At 28.6% G+C, this 22,213-nt stretch overlaps 1 protein-coding gene across 3 annotated transcripts in view; it reads left to right on the forward strand.

Annotated features, from left to right (window-relative positions):
* Positions 1-22,213, forward strand: part of LOC122857489 (MICAL-like protein 1) — a 36,378-nt gene that overhangs the window by 12,873 nt on the left and 1,292 nt on the right. For 2 of the 3 annotated variants that reach the window (XM_044159674.1, XM_044159676.1), the window contains exons 2-7: positions 2,842-3,092; positions 5,892-6,070; positions 10,310-10,398; positions 18,931-20,336; positions 21,085-21,298; positions 21,383-22,172. In XM_044159674.1, coding sequence (XP_044015609.1) covers positions 2,941-3,092; positions 5,892-6,070; positions 10,310-10,398; positions 18,931-20,336; positions 21,085-21,298; positions 21,383-22,172 — 2,830 coding nt within the window. In that variant the 5' untranslated portion in view covers positions 2,842-2,940. Of the gene's footprint in view, positions 1-2,841; positions 3,093-5,891; positions 6,071-10,309; positions 10,399-15,971; positions 16,026-18,930; positions 20,337-21,084; positions 21,299-21,382; positions 22,173-22,213 lie in introns of those variants that run through there. The other variant, XM_044159677.1, reaches the window with a different exon arrangement.

Genomic DNA, 22,213 nt, shown 5'->3' on the forward strand with positions numbered 1-22,213 from the left:
GGCCGATATATATTTGTAAAAAATATCGATATATCGATACTATCGGGGAAAAAATATTATCGATATATATTGGTAAAAATAAAATAAATATCATGACTATTTTAAATTTCTTTATTTAATTTATAATAGTAACCCTTTATTTTATAATCAGATTATTTTTTTTTTCTCTAAAAAAAGATTTTTCAATTTGATAATCATATTTTTTTTTAAATAAAATATATTAGTGAAAGTATCATGACATACCATTGAACCCATTACCATCTATAAATGCACATAAATGTACGAACACCAAAATAATTATAACTAAAAACATTTTACTTTTATAAATAATAACAGAAACATGTTAAATAAGTATATATTTAGACTACTTTAGCAAACAGTTTGATATGCATTTGAAATATTAAAAAAAATACACTTTTCTAATATATTTTTCGAAAGAAAGAAAAATTTAATATATATAAAAATAATTAAGCTAAAATACAACTATAAATACTAATGAGTAGTATCAATATCATTATTAGCATAAGTCATATTGAAAACTAAAAAAATAGAAAATATCATGGAAAATACACAGGCAGCTGGTGACGATTTTCTAGAATAAAAAGTAGATTACATATCATACCATTTAATATAAATTAAATGTTGCCAAAATCCATTTCAATTAATCTCACTTTTCTGGTGTTAGTGAATTTATTTTAATTACATCACTGAAGTTTTGGTGCAACAAAGTCATTCTAAATTCATAAAAAAAAAATAGTTGAATTGACTTATGATAAAATATTCTTTATTGTAAAAGTAAGGTATTATGAAAAATTATATAAATCTTTCAACGAGCTTTCTCTGTATCTTCTTCAAGAAAATCATAAATAAAATCATTGTTTACTATATCCATATATTTATAATATATAAACTTAATCCGTAAATTTAATGACTATAAACAAAAGAAAAAAACATTATTTTTTGTTGAGGTTATGTTTTTGTTGTTATTTGCTAATCAAATGTTCCTCGTATTGTTTTCTCATTTTATCATTATTTTAATATATGTACGTACATTTACCTGTATTTCAGGTACTGTGTATTTAGTAATTAAATATAATTTTCTTTTTATTCTTCACCAAACAAAATATAAAAAATAATATTGTTGTTTTGTTTTTATTTATTTTTTTTTTTGTCGGTAATAGAAATATTTTCTTGAAAAAAAATACCCGATATTTTTTATAAAAACTATCGGATATTGATATATCGGGTCAAAAAAATATCGGCGATAATATATCGATATAATATCGGCCAACTATCGCACATCCCTAATGAGAACGAGTGTTGAGGCTCTGGCAACAGCGCATTGGAACGGGAAAATTTATTTATTTATTTATTTATTTGTTAAGTATTACGCCCTTGTCATTTCGTACTTATGGGCTACATTATATAAGTTTTACAATTACAAGTTTTGTTTCTTAATAATATGTATTATTATATATGTAAAGAGATGAGTATATATTGATGAGATGAACATGTGGTAGTAGACAGTCGCTGATGACCACGTGACGATCTACGATTGTGACAGAGTGCCATATGTATATGACGATTCACGGCTGTAGCGGAGTGACACATAGACTTCCACGTCGATCCACAACCAGATGATCATTATTGGAGTTTCGAGAAGATTGTACAGATTCTCGAAAACGAGCCTTTATTTTACATCGCCCTGAGTTGCCTTAAATGACAACTTTTTCGATGGAAAATTACTGTATAGACTCTGCACTATCTAACAATAATTTTTGTTTGCCGTAGTCCGGGATCGAACTCGAGACGTTTGGGTGGAGAGTTAAGAGCGCTATCCACTACACCAAACGAGCCGGCCGTTTTAAACAGCAAATTTAGCATTCATGTTTAGCTTTTACACAGCTGACATACAGTATACACACACATACATTCATGAAATAGATATTAAGATCAGTGTTGCAAACTGACAAAAAAAGCACTATTGCCGGGGTCATTACGAGAAAATAAAAACTAATTAAAATTGTTTAAATTACAAGAATATGATTTATTATGCAATAACATAGACGAAATGATAAGATTCTCTAGTAAAAAGTATTATTAATAAGCCACAAACCACTGAGAAAGATCCATTTTTTTAGTTATTTGGAGTTGGCAACGCAAAAAGTATCCATGTAAAAGCATAGGCAGTATATTTAAGACACGCCCCCAAAAATTTTGATAAGTTATACCTTAAAGTGGAAATTGAGTTTTTAGAACCTCCAATTTTAACAATAAAAGTTTGTGCTGTGCAAATTAAATAAACAAATATACAGGATTATTGAATTGTTTATTTCGAATTTTTTTTCTAAACTGTTATAGTTAATAATTCCTTAAAGTAATAGTAATGATAATAATAATTGTATGATTCAATAAGAAGAAATTTATAACATAGTAAACATGAATAAAAATAGATTCATTTGACCAATTTAACCTGATATTTTGGTCAGAATTGAATCTGGCTACCCTGTTCAGAATATATTAAGGTTTACACTTGATACCCTGAACGGGAAACTTTAGTAAAAAATATAAATTTTTTAAAATAATTTATCCTGATCAGATTCTGGTTAGGATTGGATCAGGCAATCCTATTCAGTCTAGATCAGGATTCAAACAGGATTTCAGAAATAGAGAATCCTCAACATTTTTTCCCCTGGGTACTTGTTTTTTTCTCTTATATGTGCAGTTTTATAAAAATCAGTAGCATAAACAATGACTGCTGCTGACAATAAAACTTAAAATATCCAGTTAGTATATTACTTCTAATATTAATAGAAATGAACTTTATTATTTTTGTTTCAGAATAAACAGACAATTCGGATTCTAAAAAATAATCAAAAAAAAAAGTGTGCTCCGCAAAATAATCTTACGATATAAAAAAAATATCTATTGAATAGAAAAATGTCTGAAAGACGGGGACCAAAGGCCCTTGAACTCTGGTGTCGCCGTATAACAAATAGTTATCCAGGAGTTAATGTGCAAAATATGACCACATCATGGCGAGATGGTCTTGCATTTTGTGCGATGATTCATCACTTTCGTCCTGACTTAATGTAAGTATATACAGTTAAATGCGTGAGAATTACTCTCTGGTGCGTCGTCTTTAAACAATAATAAAACAATGAAAAATTTGCTAATAATATGTATATCAAGAAACCGGTAGGGTTTCGACTCATTTTTTTTCAGTACGAGAATGACTTGCCCCGGGTACTTACATAGATATAGGTCGCATAGGTATGACATCACTGTTTTTAATTTATTCAATAACTTTTTCATTATCAATTATATATTAAAACTAAAAATAGTTTCCATATTAAGGCTGTATACTTAGAACATACTCGAACTAATATTTGTAGTTTGAGGAGCCCGTATATTACCACACTAAATTTTATGCCTATGTACCCATGGTAGAAATATACTAATATAAATATATTTCTACCATGTATGTACCCGAAATTTTGTTGCGCTACTACCCTAAAAATCGAGTCTTGAGTGAGTGTGAGAATAAACAGACAGGCGCTAACACTGCGCTAGCGAGCAAGTATAGGGATCTGACCGATGGGCGGGCTTTGGGGTACGTTCCAATACCGTCGTTCGGTTTTATTCTTTTAGCTCTATCCTTCTCTCTATCTCTTCTGGCTCAATCTTCTATCTCTTCTTCTATCCTCTTCTTACAAGAAATGTACGGTTTTGGAACTTCCCCTTGGTCGCTCACGCACACATTTATTGTGTAAAAGCTTATCTGTGAGGCAATATGGCGCATTCCAGATCGTTTTACTATAGTATGCTATCGTCAACAATCTATACACATAAAATTTTTTAATATAGTTTCAATGGGTGCGTTCCGTGGCTACCCAGTCCGTACGAACTTCAAAATGGCGACGAAAAAAATGAAAATTCTAATAATGTTGAAAGTTACTATGATACATCACTATAGCCAAAGAGAAGGCCAGAGATTTATAAAAACTTAAAATATTAAGTATTACTATTTTTTTCAGGTTTGAGTTGACAGAGTTTCTATTTAATTATTTCAAATCTGTCGAATAAATTGGCTAACGTCAAATTTAATCAGATTATTTTCAAATGAAAAAAATCAGGTCTACCACAACAAAGGATCAAAATATTTCCAAACTCCGCCATTTTGAAGTTCGTACGGACTGGATAGCCACGGAACGCACCCAATGATCTGGAAATAGTTCACTGTGCGCCACCAAATGCCTTATAGTAACACTGCTACAATGTATGCTTGTGTATGTTACGTATGTACGCATTTCTCGTCACGAGGAAGCAAACGTTTTTCTTTTTTAAACCTAAATAACTTTCAAAATTTCAACATCCATGGTAAACATAACCTAAGTTTTTCTTATCATATTCGTTTTTTCAAGCACTTAAATTTAATAGAAAAAAACAAGTTTTTAAGTAGAAATCAAATATGCTATATGTGGTTAAAAAAAAAATTATTTTGTCCCATCCTCGTGTATATAAGTTGTCTACTTTAACATTCATAATCTAAAAAAAAACCGAGGCAAAAAAAATTAAAATAAATTGTCAACATAGGTAATTATTTCATTTGAAAAATAAGCTTAATAAAAAAAAAAATCAAGCAGTAGAAATTCGATTATTGGTAAACATCCTTAATGTCGATGTTTCTCTACCTAATCAACTAATTTATTGATATTTTTTTTCAAATTTTTTCAAGCCCGTGCCAAGCCCGAGACTAGTGATGTGCAAATACCGGTATTTTATTTTTGATACCAAATACGGTACAAAATACGGTATTAATACGGTAATTTACCATTCAATACCGTATCAATAATCTGTATGTAAAAATACGGTATTAGTGAAATTTTCGATACCAATACCGTATTTACAACTATAGAGATGTTACTCATGGTATTGAAAAATGAAAAATATATGAACATAACTTGATTTTATTGTATAAATAAAAATAAATACATACGAAGTTATAGATGATAAATAAATTCAATAAATAAATTCAGTAAATAAATTATATAGCAAAATTAAAATATAAAAAAAAAAAAATATTTGTCCTTAAAAAAATGAGGTTTTTTTAAATAAAAAAAGTTAGTATTATTGGAAGAAGTATTTATATTAATAAATTTTCATTACACTTAAAAAGTTTCTTTGTTATTATATCGGCTTTTAAAATAATAATGTCAATGTGGAATGTGCAATATAATAAAAACAGCTGAGCAATTGACATTTGACAATAAAACAAAATATCAAATATGGCCGCTATTAATGACCAGTGCCACGGTTGATAATCTAGAAATTACTTATATGAAAAAAAAAAAAAAAATTTTTTGCTGGTACCAAAAACAGAAAATACCGTATTTTCACCTATATAGTTGTAAAAATACCGTATCGAAAATTTCACTCGTATTTTACGGTATTTACATGGAAAAATCGGTAAAAGGCATATTGGTATGGTATTTCAATTTGATACCAAATACCGTATTTTACCGTATTTAATACCGGTAAAATACCAAATACCGTATCAGTCGACATCACTACCCGAGACACAAGCTTGTTGCAAGTCCGAAATTTTAGCCTGACACCGGCAAATATATCGTGAATCCAGGCTCGACATAAGTCAGATATAGCAAGATTTAAAACGAGCCCGAAAGCTGAGTAATCAGGCTTGTCCTAGGCTTGTACCTGTGAAAAAAGATGGAAAAAAATCGAGTTTTTATTATTGGAAATCGTTGGACCGGCCGATGAGTCAAACGTCCTTAATAAAGTTGAATAATGACTACAATAGAACCGAATTGGTGTATCAAAGAAATAAAAAATATATCCTTATGATTTTTAATTAAAACATTTTTTTTCAGTGACTTTGACAGTCTCAACAAGGACGACGTGTACGGGAACAACGAACTAGCCTTCACGACTGCCGAGCAGCACCTTGGAATTCCTGCACTTCTTGATGCTGAAGACATGGTCTCGTGCACTGTACCTGATCGTCTTTCCATCCTCACTTATCTTTCTCAATTTTATCAACACTTTGGTGGTAAGTCATCATTCTAAAATTATATTCATTATAAGTATTAAACATATTCGTTCACACTGAGAAAAAAAAACCTCAAAAATTGTTGTGAGAGCACAACAAACTAGAGGCGAAATCCTATCCTGATTCCTGTCGCTTTTTGTTGTGCTGCAACAAAAATTGTTCTATCGTTAAACAAAATTTGTTGTGCTACAACAAATTTTATTGTATCGTTGAACAAATTTTATTTAGTTGCACAACAATTTTCACAATCCAATAATATTTGTTGTGTTGCTTAATAATATTTGTTCGGCTGCTCAATAAATATTGTCCAGTTTCAAGGCAAATATTACCGTGCTGCACAACAATTTGATTTTCGGGTGTTATCGGTAAGACTCGGTCTTGTTCGTGTGCCTCGGTATATCTACATGGCATTGTGTAGAATTTTCTAAGTCAGTCTAAGTTGAGATCAGCTTTTGTGTGACTGACGTTTTAAAAATAAATTAATTAATCCCAAGATGTCAAGTTTTAATAACATTTTAATCATTGAATTATAGACTAAAATATTTGTGAGCAACTAGATAAATAACCAAACTTGACATTTAACAAATCACATCAACAATAAAGTATGAAATTATATGAAAATGACAAACATAACCTGCATCTGTCATTTTAATGCAGAGATTTTTTATTTTAATTTTTAATAATTATAAATATGAAAAATAAATCCTTCCTTAATTGTTTTCCTTCTTTTTTTTAATTATCATAATGAAAATTTATTTCGTAATTTTGAAAAAAAAAAAATTTAATATGGTTTTAGATTTTTTGTTATGTGGAATAATAAAAATTATTAAACTAAATACAAAAATTGTTGTATGTTCAACAGTTTTTCTTTGGAGCATAACAAATTTTGTTGTATGTCTATTAATTTTTGTTTGGAGCATGACAAATTTTGTTAAACAGCACGGTAATTATTACTCTGCCAGATGAACAAAAACTGTACTACCGGCAGAACAAATATTATAGAGTTTCAACTTCGCCTCTACTTTGTTGTGCGGCACGACAATTTTTGTCCTGTTTTCTCAACAATATTTGTCGTTTTTTTTTCTCCGTGCACGGTCAATTTTTTGGCGGATTTCCACCTCCTCAGTTTGTCTTTTTTTTCTCTGTTTTAAGAAGTATACGGCTGTGCCACCTTAAACGTAAGATAATACAACTTTGTTAATAATAGAGAAAGTTTAATAAAATAGCAGGCATAATTTTGTGCAATCTAGACTGTAATCTTTAACTTGATTCGACAACTCTTCATTACCGGACACAAGAAAATCATCAATAACTCAGAGACAAATAGATCAGAGTACATTTATTTTTCCTTCATAAATTCTGTTATATAAAAGGAATTTTTTTCAAAAATGAATCTGAAATAGGTAGGCGGATGGTATAATGAAATATTCTTATTTTTATTGTCTATGATTATTAAAGAAATTTTTATTATAAATTCTCAAACTGTCTAAACTCGAGCAAAAGTTAACAGCATGGAGCAATTTTTAGTTTATATTAGCGCTTATTTTTTTTCCTGTCCGTTAATATCATCATATTCAAACCATTGGTCTTGGTGAAGCGGTATTGACGTATAATAACTCATACTATCTTCATCGTGTTGAAGGCGAACTAAAGGTCCTTTATACGTACCAATATCAATAAGAAGAAACTGAATCTTTGTTGTTGGATCTTTAATGAATCTTGGAAGTTTTTCCGAGAGAAAATCTTGAATTTCTGGCCTAACTGTAAATATTTCACAAACAAAGATGTTTCCTGAAAGAAAAATGCATTTTTTAAAATTCAACATCCAAAACTTGAAATAAAAAATAAAACGTTTTTGTTACCTAAATTTGTAGATAAAAGTGTCGCTGTTGCATTACAATTATTCCTATGCAATTGTCTCGTTTTTTTCTGAAAATGCATTTTTTTCGAGGTATCGAGAAAAATTTCTCAGCATATCTTTAGTTAATGATAAAAGAATGTACTTTTTAGAAAATTTACAGTTATTTTGACATTTGTAAAATCCTTCATAACTCAGTATTTTCGAACAATTTGCTCACTACATCTCCAATGTCTGCCTTACAATTTACTAAATTATTTATTGCTTCAAATTCAGAGCACAACAGGTTGTCTCTCAAGAAATAACTTTTGGATGTTATACCATGATATGCTGTATAGAGACCGCATTCGAATATATTTCCTGTACTTTCTAAATCAAGTGATAAACGGAAGTAAAAAAAGTAATAAATTAATTTAAAAAAAACTAATTGTCTGATCAAGTTGAAATTGACAACCTACATTGCACATAAAATGCCCAAAATTATGGCCTCTATTTGATCTTGCTATCTTGATAAACAAAAAAAAATGTGCGATCTTGTTTTCTTGGCTTTGAGGTAGCACAACCATTAATAAAAAAAAATATTTACATGTACAAAAATTTTTGATTCTGCACATGAATTGTACCTAATTTGCACAAAATTCCTGCCAAGGTCTCGAGTGGTTGTGGCATCGAGGTTGTGCTATAGCTTAACGGACTTTGTGATAGAGACTTTTTATCAGGTTCAATAGAATGCGCCTTTGAAAATTCTATTACTTGTATAATAAACTTAATTTCTACGAATAATTGTTCTTTCTTTGGCTTTATTTTTTTTTCTTCAACTCCGATATTAATTTGATGAAAATAGATAATCAAAAGTAAATCAGATATTTTATTGTCGATTTTACTCAAAAGGAAGTTTGTTGAATCGGAGACGCTCGCGTGTCAAAGCAAGCACGCAAGATTTAATTCATATGGAGATTCTTTACAATTTCATTGTCTGATTGAAATCATTTTTATATAGATATAACACTTGCTCAGCAATTTGAAACGATAATTATTGGTTAATTGAATATACCAGGTAGTTCCGCTCACGCCATGCGATTGGCCTTCAGAAACAATATTTTGCACTAGTTACGTATTGGCAAAATATCGACACTGGTTAGCGTTCCGTATTTCGCCTCATTTGTAACACTGTTGTATATAGTAAACTACCATACGTGACTCGTGGCGCATTTGTGTGTAGTTTTCTCGTGCCACCTGCGTTGCTCTCAGCTTTCACTCGAGGCCTCTCCTTCGTTTTAGAGTGGGTATACCCACTCTACTTAGTTTTCGCTTCGAGCGCTGCATATGGCATTCGATTGAACTGCACAACCACTACTATACGCCACTAGTTATAAATACTATATTACTAGTTTAGCATACAAATATGATTTATCTAACATATAAACTATCTTATACTTTTTAATGAACAAATTAACAGTAGTAATATATGTACGTGATTATTATTATTATTTTTTACTATTATCATTATTGTTGTTGAGATCGTTAAAAACTACAACTATAATATATAACATATTTTTTTAGTGTTCCGTAGGACACTTATGTTTTCACTTTTCGTGTGACTTTTTGTTATTTCGCGATAAAAATAAAAGTTATGAATCGAATTGGCTTCTACGAAGCCCATTAGGTTCCATTTTTTTTCCCAAAAGCAATCATCATATTTATTTTCAATTTTTGGCCCTTATCAGTTGTGATAGAGCCATTTTTCTACAGAGCCCAATTTCAAATATTGACGGATCGGATCCGGCTATGATTCAATCGACGACGCTTCATCTGTAGACTTCACGATATTTTTTTGAAATTTTTCGGTCGTTTATTTTTTTTTTTATTAAACAAAATGTAGTGTCAGAATTTGTTTTTGCAAAATATTTTTTGAACCGCCGAACCGAATTAGTTGATGTTAAATAAAATTTATGTTTTTTTTTTTTCCCAAGAGCAATAATCATATTTATTTTCAATTTTTGGGCCTTATTAAATTTAATATTCCCGTTTTTCGATAGGGCCCAATTTCAAATATTGACAGATCGATTCCGGCAATGTTTCAATCGATGACGCTTCATCTGTAGACTTTCCGTTATTTTTTTGAAATTTTTCGGTCGTTTATTTTTTTTTTTATTAAACAACAGAAATAAACAACATTAGAAAATAAAACAAAACAAAAAAAATAGTCATTTATTTTACAATAAAATGAAAAAACAAATCAAACAACAAGAAAAAAAACAAAAAATCCTACGGAACACTTAGGGTGCACCTTGGGGGACTTGACTATATTTTTTATATTAATTTTATGTAATAATATTATTTTTCTATTATTAATTGTCATTTGTTTTCTTCTCTTTTAGCAACATCGCCGAGTCGACTTGCGGTGAACAGATCTCCTGAAAATAAAGACGAAGAAATGTCGTCAGTTCCAGAGTCCTCAAAACCCATAGTAAATTATAATTTATTACTACCTTATTCTTATTTTCATTCGATAAAAAATTTATAAACATAAATTCATTTAAACTGTGAAGTTGTTAATTGGCTTTTGTTAATTGTTTTGTTATTTGCCTTTTATAAATATATATATAATATATATACACTGAGAGAAATATTAACTAAGAATTACAAATGTAAAAGAAAAAATTACAAAATAAATAGTAAAAACTGCGTTCCCCCGTCATTTATAAGAATTATTCGTATATTGATAGATAATTTTTACAATAAAATTATGTAAAAAATCTGGCCATTGACTATATACAATACTAAGCCATAAAATTTACACAATTTTATTGTAATTTCTGTTTAAAAAAATGACTAAATTCACGACACGCACAAGTAAATTCTAGCAGACTGAGAATTTACCCACTACCGGTTTTATTTTTATTTAAAAGTTGGACATTTTTTGTGTTAAGTTCGGCAGTTTGTGCTAGATTCACGGAGAATATCAATCAATTCCCGGCAACATTTTTTCTTTTCTGTTTACACGCTCAAAACTCGAAAACTAATTGATAAATAGAAAAAATTCATTCTTGATAAATTGTTCAGAAATAAATTACCAACAATAAACCTCGCTTAACCCCATACCTAGCTTCAACAGATAAGGCTGTAGAAATGCTTGAAATTACATGACAGTTCAATCATTTGTTCAATCGGTCGGCCATCTTTGTGTTATTTCGCCCCACAAACAGAATTTTTACAAAGCTATATAGTAAAAAATATTTAAGTCTATGCTAACTTTTATATGTGTACATGATAATTTTTATTATATATATAAGAATATTTATTAAATTGTGCAGTATTTTTCATTCAAACATATAATAATTTTTATTGTTTTCACTAAACATGTATGTTCTTTATTTAATTAACTCATAACTCATAATCTAAGAGATTAATCAAAAAAAGTAATTCTTCATAAATTGTTTAGAATTGAATTTTCAATAATAAACTTCACTCAACCCCATGTCTATCTGCAATGGATAACGATGTATAGAGGCTTGAAGTAACCTAGCAATTTTTTGACATTTTACACATTTTACATAATTTTATTGTAGAATTCCAACTCTCGCGGCCAGTCCCAGAATTAAAACAAAAATTACAAAGTACTATAGTAATTTCTATTCAACCATGATTTTAATTTTTAGTTAAAATTTCTCTCAGTGTATATATATATATATATAATATATATATATTTATAATTATATATACATGTTTTTTCATTGCATGTACACACTGACTCACCAAAGCCTGTATCATATTTTTCTTTTGTTCTACAATTGAATTAAATTTCTTTGTATCCGTTTTCCATGAATCATTAGCAGTTTTTCATTGCGCTGCAAAAAAAAGTCTTGTGAGATAGAATTTTTGTTCTTGGAGATTTTTATATATGAAAAGAGAAAAAAAAGTCTTATTGGAAATAAAAAACTTTTTGTTAAAAAACAAAACAATTCTTGAACAATGACACATTTAGATTTAGATCAAAACTAGTTTGGTTTTAGAAAAAAAAAAATTATTCTTGTGACAACGAAAAAGCTTCTTGAATCAAAGGCTAGAAAGATCTTGATTGTAAACGCATACTTGGGAAAAATCTTTTTTTTTCTTATTTCATGGAAAAATGTTCTTAATAATTAAAATTATTTTAGAACAAGACTTCTTGAAAAAGTTCAAAAAGATCTTGATAAAAGACTCATATTCCTTTAAAAAATCTTTTCCCTCATCTCGTGAATGGTTGTTCTTGATTTTAGAACAATAGTTAACTAATCCGTCTTACAATTCAAAACTTTTTCTAGTTTTTGTCTCCTCAAAGTGATGACCTGTTGAAGTAAGGCCATGTCAAAAAAAAAAAAAAACAATTTCTTTCTATATAACATTACCGTATGTGGCTCAGGAATAGGTAATTAAATCTTATAATTCGCGTTATTATCGGTCATAGGTTCGAATCCGACTAAGGGTTGTTAGATTACGAAAAAGAATCTTCGCGTATATATTAAGTTGTAAAATTATCAATTAATAATAACGTACATACAACGCGCACACACTCCATTGAAAGAAATAAACAATAACTTTTTTATATTTTAATTAATTAATTACTTAATGCTTGAATTAAACAGAAATTAGATTCTGGCCATTTATTTTGGCCTTTGAAAAAAGACTCTAAAATCTCCTGTAAAATGTAAAATATTTTGTATGTCTGTTCTTCACAGCCAAAAATATACAAACTTGATGAAATTTTCAAATTTTCAAATAGTCATACAAAATTTTTTACCAAATATTTTACATTTTACAGGGGATTTTTAAAAGGTGAAAATAAATAGCCCTCCAGAATGGCCTATGAGAATGACTCGCTTTCAAAGACAAATCAATTGTACAGTTACCCTGCATACATGTTCGACTTTAGTGCCTGGTACTGTATGCAATATCACGTCGGTAGCTGTACAGTCATTGAACGTCTATATATTTAGAGCGTCGGGTTTAGAAAAAATGTAAGTAAAAAACATACAATAGATCTTTTCACACATGTTTTCGGCACATCTCTTATAATTTACCATGACATTTAGATATCTCGTCCTACTTGAAGGCCATAACTATAATTAATTTTGAGAATCAATTTAAAAGAAACTGCTTCACTGTCTATCGGCTAAATAGACACTATTGTTGTCCCTATAATTTTTTCTTTTCTGGTACTGCAACACAACCCAGAAACATCAATCCTTACGATATACTTTGATTAAAGTTAAAATATCACCTCTTTTGAGACTCTACATTGTTGTTAATAAATTAATAATTCAACTTAAAGAATAAATCTATGTCGAAATTAAATTAAAAGGCTTGTGCTAAATTCAATTTGGTTAATTTGAAGTAAAAAATAAATTTAACAAAGACAAAAAATAAATACATAAGTAAACTAATCAACGAAAAAACCAAATAAATAAACAACAGTGGATAAAACAAAAATTATTGTGTCCAAATCATCCCTTTATCAACCTTCCCAAATTTATCAAATAAATAAACCATCCTGCACTCAGTAAAAATGCTCAACTGACCGAATCCGGATCTGACTTACCTTAGCCATACCAGATCCAATGGGTCGCTTTTTATATATTTACGTCTCTTGAATCAATGGAACTAGTTTGCATTGATTTGATGGATAAACAAATTAGTAAACAAACAAATTTAAAAAAATAATTTTTTTCTTAATCTATAATATTTTACGGAGGCTAGGAGCCATAGGCTCAGCCGCAGTATTGTATTTTATAACGAAAAAAAAAAAACGTTCATAACTTACGAACTAATTAAAGGAAAATCATCGTACTAGGCTTAAATGATGCGTCTTCGAAAACTCTATCGCCCGCATAATAGGTTTTTTCATCTATCTTCAATAGTTTGAACGAAAAAAAAAAAAACTATAAAATAAAAAAAAAAATAATCACATAATTAATTTTATTTCTCAGAAACTATTCAAAGCCGAAAAAAAAGCCAAATATTCTATAATGGAGCTTCATGTGGCCTTTCATTTAAGCCTAGTTTGATGTCTATCTTCATTATCCCGAAAGTTATAACGGTTTTAAACAAATTTAAAAAAATTAGAAATCGAATAACTTGACCAAAAATGAGAATAAAGACTTCGTAATAGGCTCATTTTTTGCGTCTCAAAAAACTCTATCGCCCGCATTGCTGGTTTTTTCCTCTATCTTCAATAGTTTTTGAACGAAAAGAAAAAAAACTATAAAATAAATAAAAAAAATCAAATATTTGATTTCTTTTCTCAAAAACCATTTAAGGCCAAAAGATAACCCAAATTTCTTACAACAGAGCTTTTTAAGAACTTTTAATTGAGCCTAATACAATGTTTCTATCTTCAGTATCCTGAGAGTTATATTATTTTTAATCAATTTTTCAACAATTCAGAAAAATTAGGCAATGAATAACTCAACGTAAAATTGAAATAGAAAAGTCGATTTCACGACAAAAAAAATTTTCAAAAAAAAAATTGACAGAAAAAAATCACGATGAAAAAAATCACTATAAAAAAAATCACAACAAAAAGTAAAAAAAAAAAAATTTAGACAAAAAATATCTAGTGACTGAGTCAAAGTTTTGAATCGTTGAATAAGATTGATAGTAATTGTTTGGCTACAATTACAGCTGAGTAAAAAATCTAGCTAAGAAAAATAATGCAGATATTGATTATTTGACTACAATCACAGCTAAGTAGAAAATCTAGCTAAGTGCAAAATCTAGCTAAGTAAAATGATGTATATATGAGAAAAATAATGTACATATGAGAATAATGTACAATGATGTACATATGAGAAAATAATTTATATAAAATATTAAGTTTATTATTTAGAAAAAAAAAAATTTCTTATGACGTAATTTTTTTAAAAAATTTTTTCTGTTATGATTTTTCTTGTCGTGGTTTTTTTCGAGTTTTTTTTGGAAATTTTTTTTTGACATGTAACCAAGAATTCGTAACGGGATCTTATTTTGCGTCGCAAAAATCTCTATCGCCCGCATAATCGGTTTTTTTTTTGCTGTCTTCAATATTTTTTGAGAAAAGAAAACAATAAACATGAAAATTTTTTTTTGAATAATGTTATTCTTAATAAACCGTAAAATTTTTTAAAAAACCATAATTTCATTTTATCTGAGAAATTAAGACACCCATGGCCCTAGCCGGAGTATTGAAAATTTTTAATTTTTAACGGGTAACGCGGGCCACACGCCCCAACAAACGTTACCAGATCTTTTTCTATTAATGATTTTTGGTTCAAGTTTTCTGATCCGTTCCTGACCAGGTATCCTTATTCTAACCATACAATCTTGATCTTAGTATCTTGACCCGATTCGGATCCGAATGTTAAAATTAAGCTTTATATACTGATCCGTTCCTGACTAGGTTGCCCGATCCGGATCGGATTTAAATTAAGTTCCCTGATTTGATCTGGATCTGAACCTGTATTTGTTTCTGGTAAGAAACGGACTTTTGCAACGAACTTTAGTCGAAAACTTTGCTGGTAGACACCGGACCTAAGATCCTTTGACTATAGATTTTTCTACAATTTAAATAAAAAGTTAAAAAAAAAAAAAAAACTAGCAAAACTTAATCAACGATCAATGAAACCGCATTATACAGAGCGTGACGTCTGACTTTATTTTATATCTTGAACATTATTTTAAAAAAATAATAAATACTTACTGTAAAAGAAAAAAAGAAAAATCAATATCTATTTGGTATTTGCATCATCATATTTTTTGTCACCCTAATTTCTATTGAATTTACAATCTATAACATGTTACATGTTGCATATACAATGTGTCGTGCAATGAAAAATCATCGAAAAAAAAACTGTAAAAAACAAAATGAAAAATATTATTAACAGCATATAATGTTCAAAACTATGTAAATAGTTAACTTTGATTTAAGGTTTTGCAAAGGAATATAGCTTTAAAATATACCGGACAGTTTGACAAAAAAAAAAACGTATCTTTGAATTTGAGTATTTTTATTTTTGTGTTCTTTAGGAAGATAGCTTGGACTTAATGGGGCAATATAAACCTGAAATATTCTGCTAGAAGGTAAACCATTTCTTTCATTGCTTTCATCGTTAACTTTTGATTTTTGCTTTATCATTAATGTCATGCATGTAAAAGTTAAAAAAACTCCTGTAATCTTTTTCTTTTACAACTCTTTTATATGTTTTTTTGGTTTTTTGGTTTCTTTATAATAAGGTTCATGCTTTTTAGTAAATAAATAAATAAATTGCACACAATATACTGATTTATTATAAGTGTAAAACTAGTACGTTACTTAATTTTTCTTATTCGAAAAAAAATTTACAATTACTATACACTTGGCAGTTGATTTTTTTTTCTCTTTCAACTGACTTCCAGCTTCACAGACATATAAATGCATAGGCTTGAAAGTTAGATCGATTATTGTAGCATAAATCAGACCGACAGATGTGATTATAATGAATTTTATTATGGTATACTTACCAACAAACAACGAGGCCAGTAGGTCCATAATTTTGTCGAAAGAAAAATAAATAGTACGTTTTTTTTTTTTTTTTATTTAGGTAGATAATATATATTGAATAAATAATTTCGTATGACTATTTTCTAATATGATATACTTTTAAATTGAAATATTATTATTCGGATTTGTTGAAAACTTTATTTTTTTTTTACGAAAGTTTATTTGAGTCTATATAATATTATTATGAAAAATCATGTTTTTATTTGTTTTATGCTTTGTAAATGACGAATTAATTTAGCACTCATGAATTTTTAAAATGCAATTCTTAAACTATTTAAACAAATAGTGTAAATAAATATAAATTATTCTCTTAGTGTTGTTTCACCTGGACACAAAAATAAACCAGTTGCATCACGTATCTGTACCGATTTTGTGAGTTGGCCCATTGAATACAAAATGAATAAAATATCCAGGACTAGGGCTTCGCACCCAAGACCAGTCTTGGTATTGTCTTGGTTTTCAAGACAAGACCAAGACAAGGCTGATGTATTTAAAATCAACACAAGCCCAAGACAAGATCTCTCTTTTTGGGCCAAGATTACACAAGACTCTTGTCAGTCTTGTGTCATTTTTTTATAATTAAATAAAAAATAAAAATTTCAAAAATCTACGAAAGTAATTTGATCTATGATTCATACTCACAAATTAATAAACTGATACATCATATATTAAGTGTATATTTAATCGTTATCAACAAAGAACACAATAAACTAAGCATAGAGTTCCATAAAATACATATCACACTTAGTAGACATAATAATAGAAACAAAGACGACTCACACGAATACTATAGTGGACCAGGCGCTTATACATATATACCAATAATCATGAGACGTTACCCTGTGGATGTTTATTGCACAGCCGTTATGTTTATAAAACGTCAGGTTTATCAAAAAACATAACGTACATGACGAATAAAAATATATAAATATGTACATATATATAAAAAAGAAATAATATTTTGGGGCTCTTGATAAGTTTTATTTGAAATTTAACTAGATTCAATTTCAACTTATTTAATTTATTTAATTTATAAATTTAGGTCTATTTCAATTTAAGTTTTGCTTAAATTTATCTGTTCTCGTTTGAATAAGATTGGCAAATAAAATTTATTAAATAATAATTAATATTATAAGTATAAATGTTAAATTATTTATATAATTTATAAAGTAAAATAATAAATAATACAATAGGCAAGACCAAGAAAATACCAAGACCGACCCAAGACCAAGACAAGAACAAGACCAAGACTGAACCAAGACAAGACCAAGACAAGATTGGGTCCAGTCTTGGCATATTTAGTCTTGAGTGAAGCCTATCCAGGACACTAATTATTGTTCGTCTCTTTTTTTATTTTTCTATAAGCAACCATATATGTGTCAACAGGTAACTTAAACGCAACTTTCGTGACCCCCTAAGCCAAAAAAGTGATAGCATTTTTAGTAGCAACTTGGAACTTACGTATAAGCAAATATAATAAAATCAAGTTTTTTTTCAAACTTTAACGCTTATTATAATTTTTTTTATGCATAAAGACATGTTTCTATATTCTATCAATTTAATACGCATGCGTTTTATTTTCATGAATATTTAATTATGTTGTATTTGGTAAAGCGTTACGATAATTTCTAATTTTTCTTTGATCTTTGTTTTTTTTTTCTTTTATAAAAGTTGGTGACGAACCAAGTTGATACAATAATAATGGAAATAAAAGAGGTTTTTTATTTTCTCATTCTTTTTTAAATATGTGTAAAGACACTTTGCGTCATCCGGTCACATTCAAGAAAGAAGTCATTGAACTCGGAACGTTACTTACTTCTACTCAATAAATATCGACTTTTTTACCGCACAGTGAACTTCAACTTGTAAAAGAAAAAATAGAAAAAATAGGACAAAAAATTTATCTTTAAATAAATCAACATCAACATTTAACTTTTTTAAATATTTATATCATGTCAATAATAGCACTTTCAAACTTTGATTTTAACAGTCAATATTTAAAAAAATTTCAAAAGACGAAAATAAATAGATTTTTAACGGTTCTAAGCAGCACATCAAGTGAAAAAAAAAAAAAAAAGAAACTTTCCGACATAACTAATACGCGTGCTACTGGCCTCGACTACTGTACAGAAAATTTATTCACAACCGTAAAAACCTATGGACATGCATTTCTTCTTGTGATCTTCTTAAAATAAAATAAATATCAACTATGAAAAAATAATAAAAATATGAAACAATAATTATTCTACTTTTAAAAAAATTCAAGGTAATAGTTTTTTTGGTGGAGGGACAATTAAAATATTTTTATTTTTATTTCTCTGATATATACCTATATTATAAAATATTTCAATTTATTTCATGAAAATATCAAATGAATATTAATAATTAATAGATTTAATTTTTAATAAATAAATAAATAAAAATTGTAATATTTTTTAAAATCAGGTTGCAGTACGTCTGGGGATGCGAAAAGAGACATGTTCAGTTTGCAGTTTGCCTGTTTTCCTCGCTGAAAAATTAGTGATATCACGAAAAACTTATCACCGAACATGCTTCCTGTGTGCTCGTTGTATGAATCAGCTAACGCCTGGCAACTACTATGAAACCGAGGATGGTCAGTATTGCTGTGAGACATGTCCAGATGAGGACAACGTACCAAATAGTCCCACCATTGATAAAATCGATTTCCAGTGTTCAACAAGTGATAATCCAGAATTAAGTCAAATTAATGTAATAAAACAAAATTTAAGGTCAATAAGTGATGAAGAAAAAACTTCAATCAGTACAAATGATCTTATAAATAAATCATCCTCATCAAAAATAACAATAAATTTAGCAAAAACATCTAGAATGAGACTTAATTTTATGGAGAATAATTTATTAGATAATAATTTTGAATCATCCCCAGACGAGAAACAAGAGACTCAAATTAATAATGATAAAAGTCTCAATAAATATGTATATAAATTAGATAATAATGTTATTGATAACATTAATAATAATAATAATAATAATAATAATGAAGAAACAATAACTGCCATAAAATTAAGTGTAGATAATAAAGATAATGTTGAAGTGTGCCAGGATACCAAAGAGAAACTTGGCGTTTATAATAATGTTAGTATTAATACTAATAATACTGATGAATATACTAATGATAATAATATCAGTCAATTTAATTCAATTGTTGATAGAGAGTTAGATCTTAAAATGTATAATTCTGGTGATAATATTGACACCAGTGATTTTCAAAATACTATTGAATCCAGTGAAACAATTTTGACTCCTTCAGAAATTCAAAGTACTTCTGAATTTTTTGGAATTATTGAATTATCTGAAAAATCTCAAACATCTATTGTTAATGAAGAACCATCGTTGATTATAAATAAAAATATAAACTCAAACTCTGTTATAAATAATGATGAAAATAATGATTTAAAAGATTCACAACTCTCTATTCTGAGTGCACCAGTTATTGATTTAAGTACTGAAGAATCTGATGAGTATCCAATTGATATGAATCCCTTTGAGAATGATGATAATGAGAGTAGTCAAGAAATTTTTGATGATAAAAATATTGAAAAATTGAAATCAATGAATCCATTTGATAGTGATGATGGTAATGATATTGAAGCACAGTCATCATTGACAACACCTAAACCAGCCATAAGATCCACAACTCCAGCAAAAAATGAAAAATCAAATGAGCCTGTTAAACGAAAACTCAAAGCTCCTCATATTAATTTAAATCCATTTCTTAGTGATGATGAAAATGAACTTGTCAGTGAAGATGAGATACAAAATCAATCTCATTCTATTGCTACACCTGTACCTAAACCCAGAACTTTAAAGTGAGTATCATCAACTTTATTTTTTTCCTTTAGTTTTCAATAATTATATTATTTTATTAGGTAAATATACTAATATTTTTTTTACTATATGAAAACTTAAAAAATGACCTTATCCGACGGGTTATTCATGAAGAATTTTGATGACACCATGATTTAATTTTAAATGAAATTGCCGATGATTTCAATGATTTATAAATCTGATTTGAAATATAAGTAATTTCATATACAATATAAATGGTTCAGTATTTAATTATAATATCATTGATAGCACTTTTAAATTTATTGTTGTACAATATCAAAAAAAAATTGACATTGAAGATAGTTATACGTTCTAGCAGTATCTCATATGGCAACAAGGTACTTGTTTGATAAGGTTTAAAGATGGCGTAACAATGCTGCATACGCCATATGTTGTTCTGTGTTGGCCGTGGATGAGAAAATTTTTTATTTTCATACTGATCTAATTATTCATTGGTTAATTTCATTTGTTAACTTCCTTCAATTTTACCACAAAAATAAAGTATTATGACACAAAGTATAAAAAACTACACTTTTCCATATAGAAAAAATTCATTACTATATTATATTTTTTATAATAGTTTTAATCATAGTTAAAAACGTTCAATATCACTCGATATTGAAGTATACCAAAATTTTTAAAATTAAAATACGAGACTGAAATTTAAGTGATATTGCAGATTGAAACGACGACTTTTTATTCATCACGTATAATTTTTTTTTGTTTCAGAGTAATAACAGGAAGCAGTGAATTTCACTTGAAATCAAGTGTCGATCGACCTGATTTCTATGCTTCAAATACTTCTTTGGCGAGTTCAACAACAACTCCAGGCAAAACATCAAGAAAAAAAAAGCCAGCGCCACCACCACCAATTATTACAAATGAAATGTCTTCACCAGTTACACAAAGTTCCGGTGGAATTAAATCAAGCAACTCGACTGCGGTAACACATATTTTTATCTTTTTTTTTTATGTACAAATATTTTGAACAAAGTAATAATTTTAAATTTAATTTTAATTGTTTCAGAATTCCTTAAATCGGACACCAAGGCCTCGAAAATCAAAGCTGGCCCCACCGCCTCCAATGCTATCAAGCCCATCATCTCACACGAGCTCTCTTGATAATTTAAGCTTGAACAATTCAACGAATGATTCAATGTCCTACAATTCTTGGGAAGATGAAAAAATTGGCAAAAATGAGGCAAATAAAACAGTGAGAAACCTTGCTTCACCTTCATCTGATGATTACCATGAGTATTTATTTATAGATAAAAGTTTACAAGGAAAATGGAAACGTAAAAAAGGACCAGCACCAGCACGACCAACACCACAACGTCGTAAAATTAAAGTAATGTCATTAAAAGATGTAAAATTAGAATTAGATGAAATTGAATTACAACAACAGGGTTTAGAAAAGCAAGGCGTTAGATTAGAAAAACTTATCAGAGATAGATGTGAAACTGGTACTCATGATGATACGAATTTAACAATGAATGTTGAAGAACTTGTTTTAGAACTTTTTTCACTGGTCAATGAAAAAAATGAATTATTTAGAAGACAAGCTGAATTAATGTTACTAAAAAGACAACAGAGACTTGAAGAAGAACATGCTGATATTGAATATCAAATAAGATGTTTAATGTGTCAATCAGAAGCAACAAAAACAGATTTTGATAAAGAACGTGAAGAAAAATTAATTCAAGCACTTGTTAAAATCGTTGAACGACGTAGTGAAATTGTTGAGTGTTTAGAAATGGACCGCCGGAGAGAAGTAGAGGAAGACAAAAGCATTAACATGCACATGGGAATTTACGCAGGTAAAAAAAACATTTTTCAAATTTTATGTGATTTTATTTTC

Source organism: Aphidius gifuensis, linkage group LG5, assembly GCF_014905175.1.
Source record: "Aphidius gifuensis isolate YNYX2018 linkage group LG5, ASM1490517v1, whole genome shotgun sequence".
Lineage (NCBI taxonomy): Eukaryota > Metazoa > Arthropoda > Insecta > Hymenoptera > Braconidae > Aphidius > Aphidius gifuensis.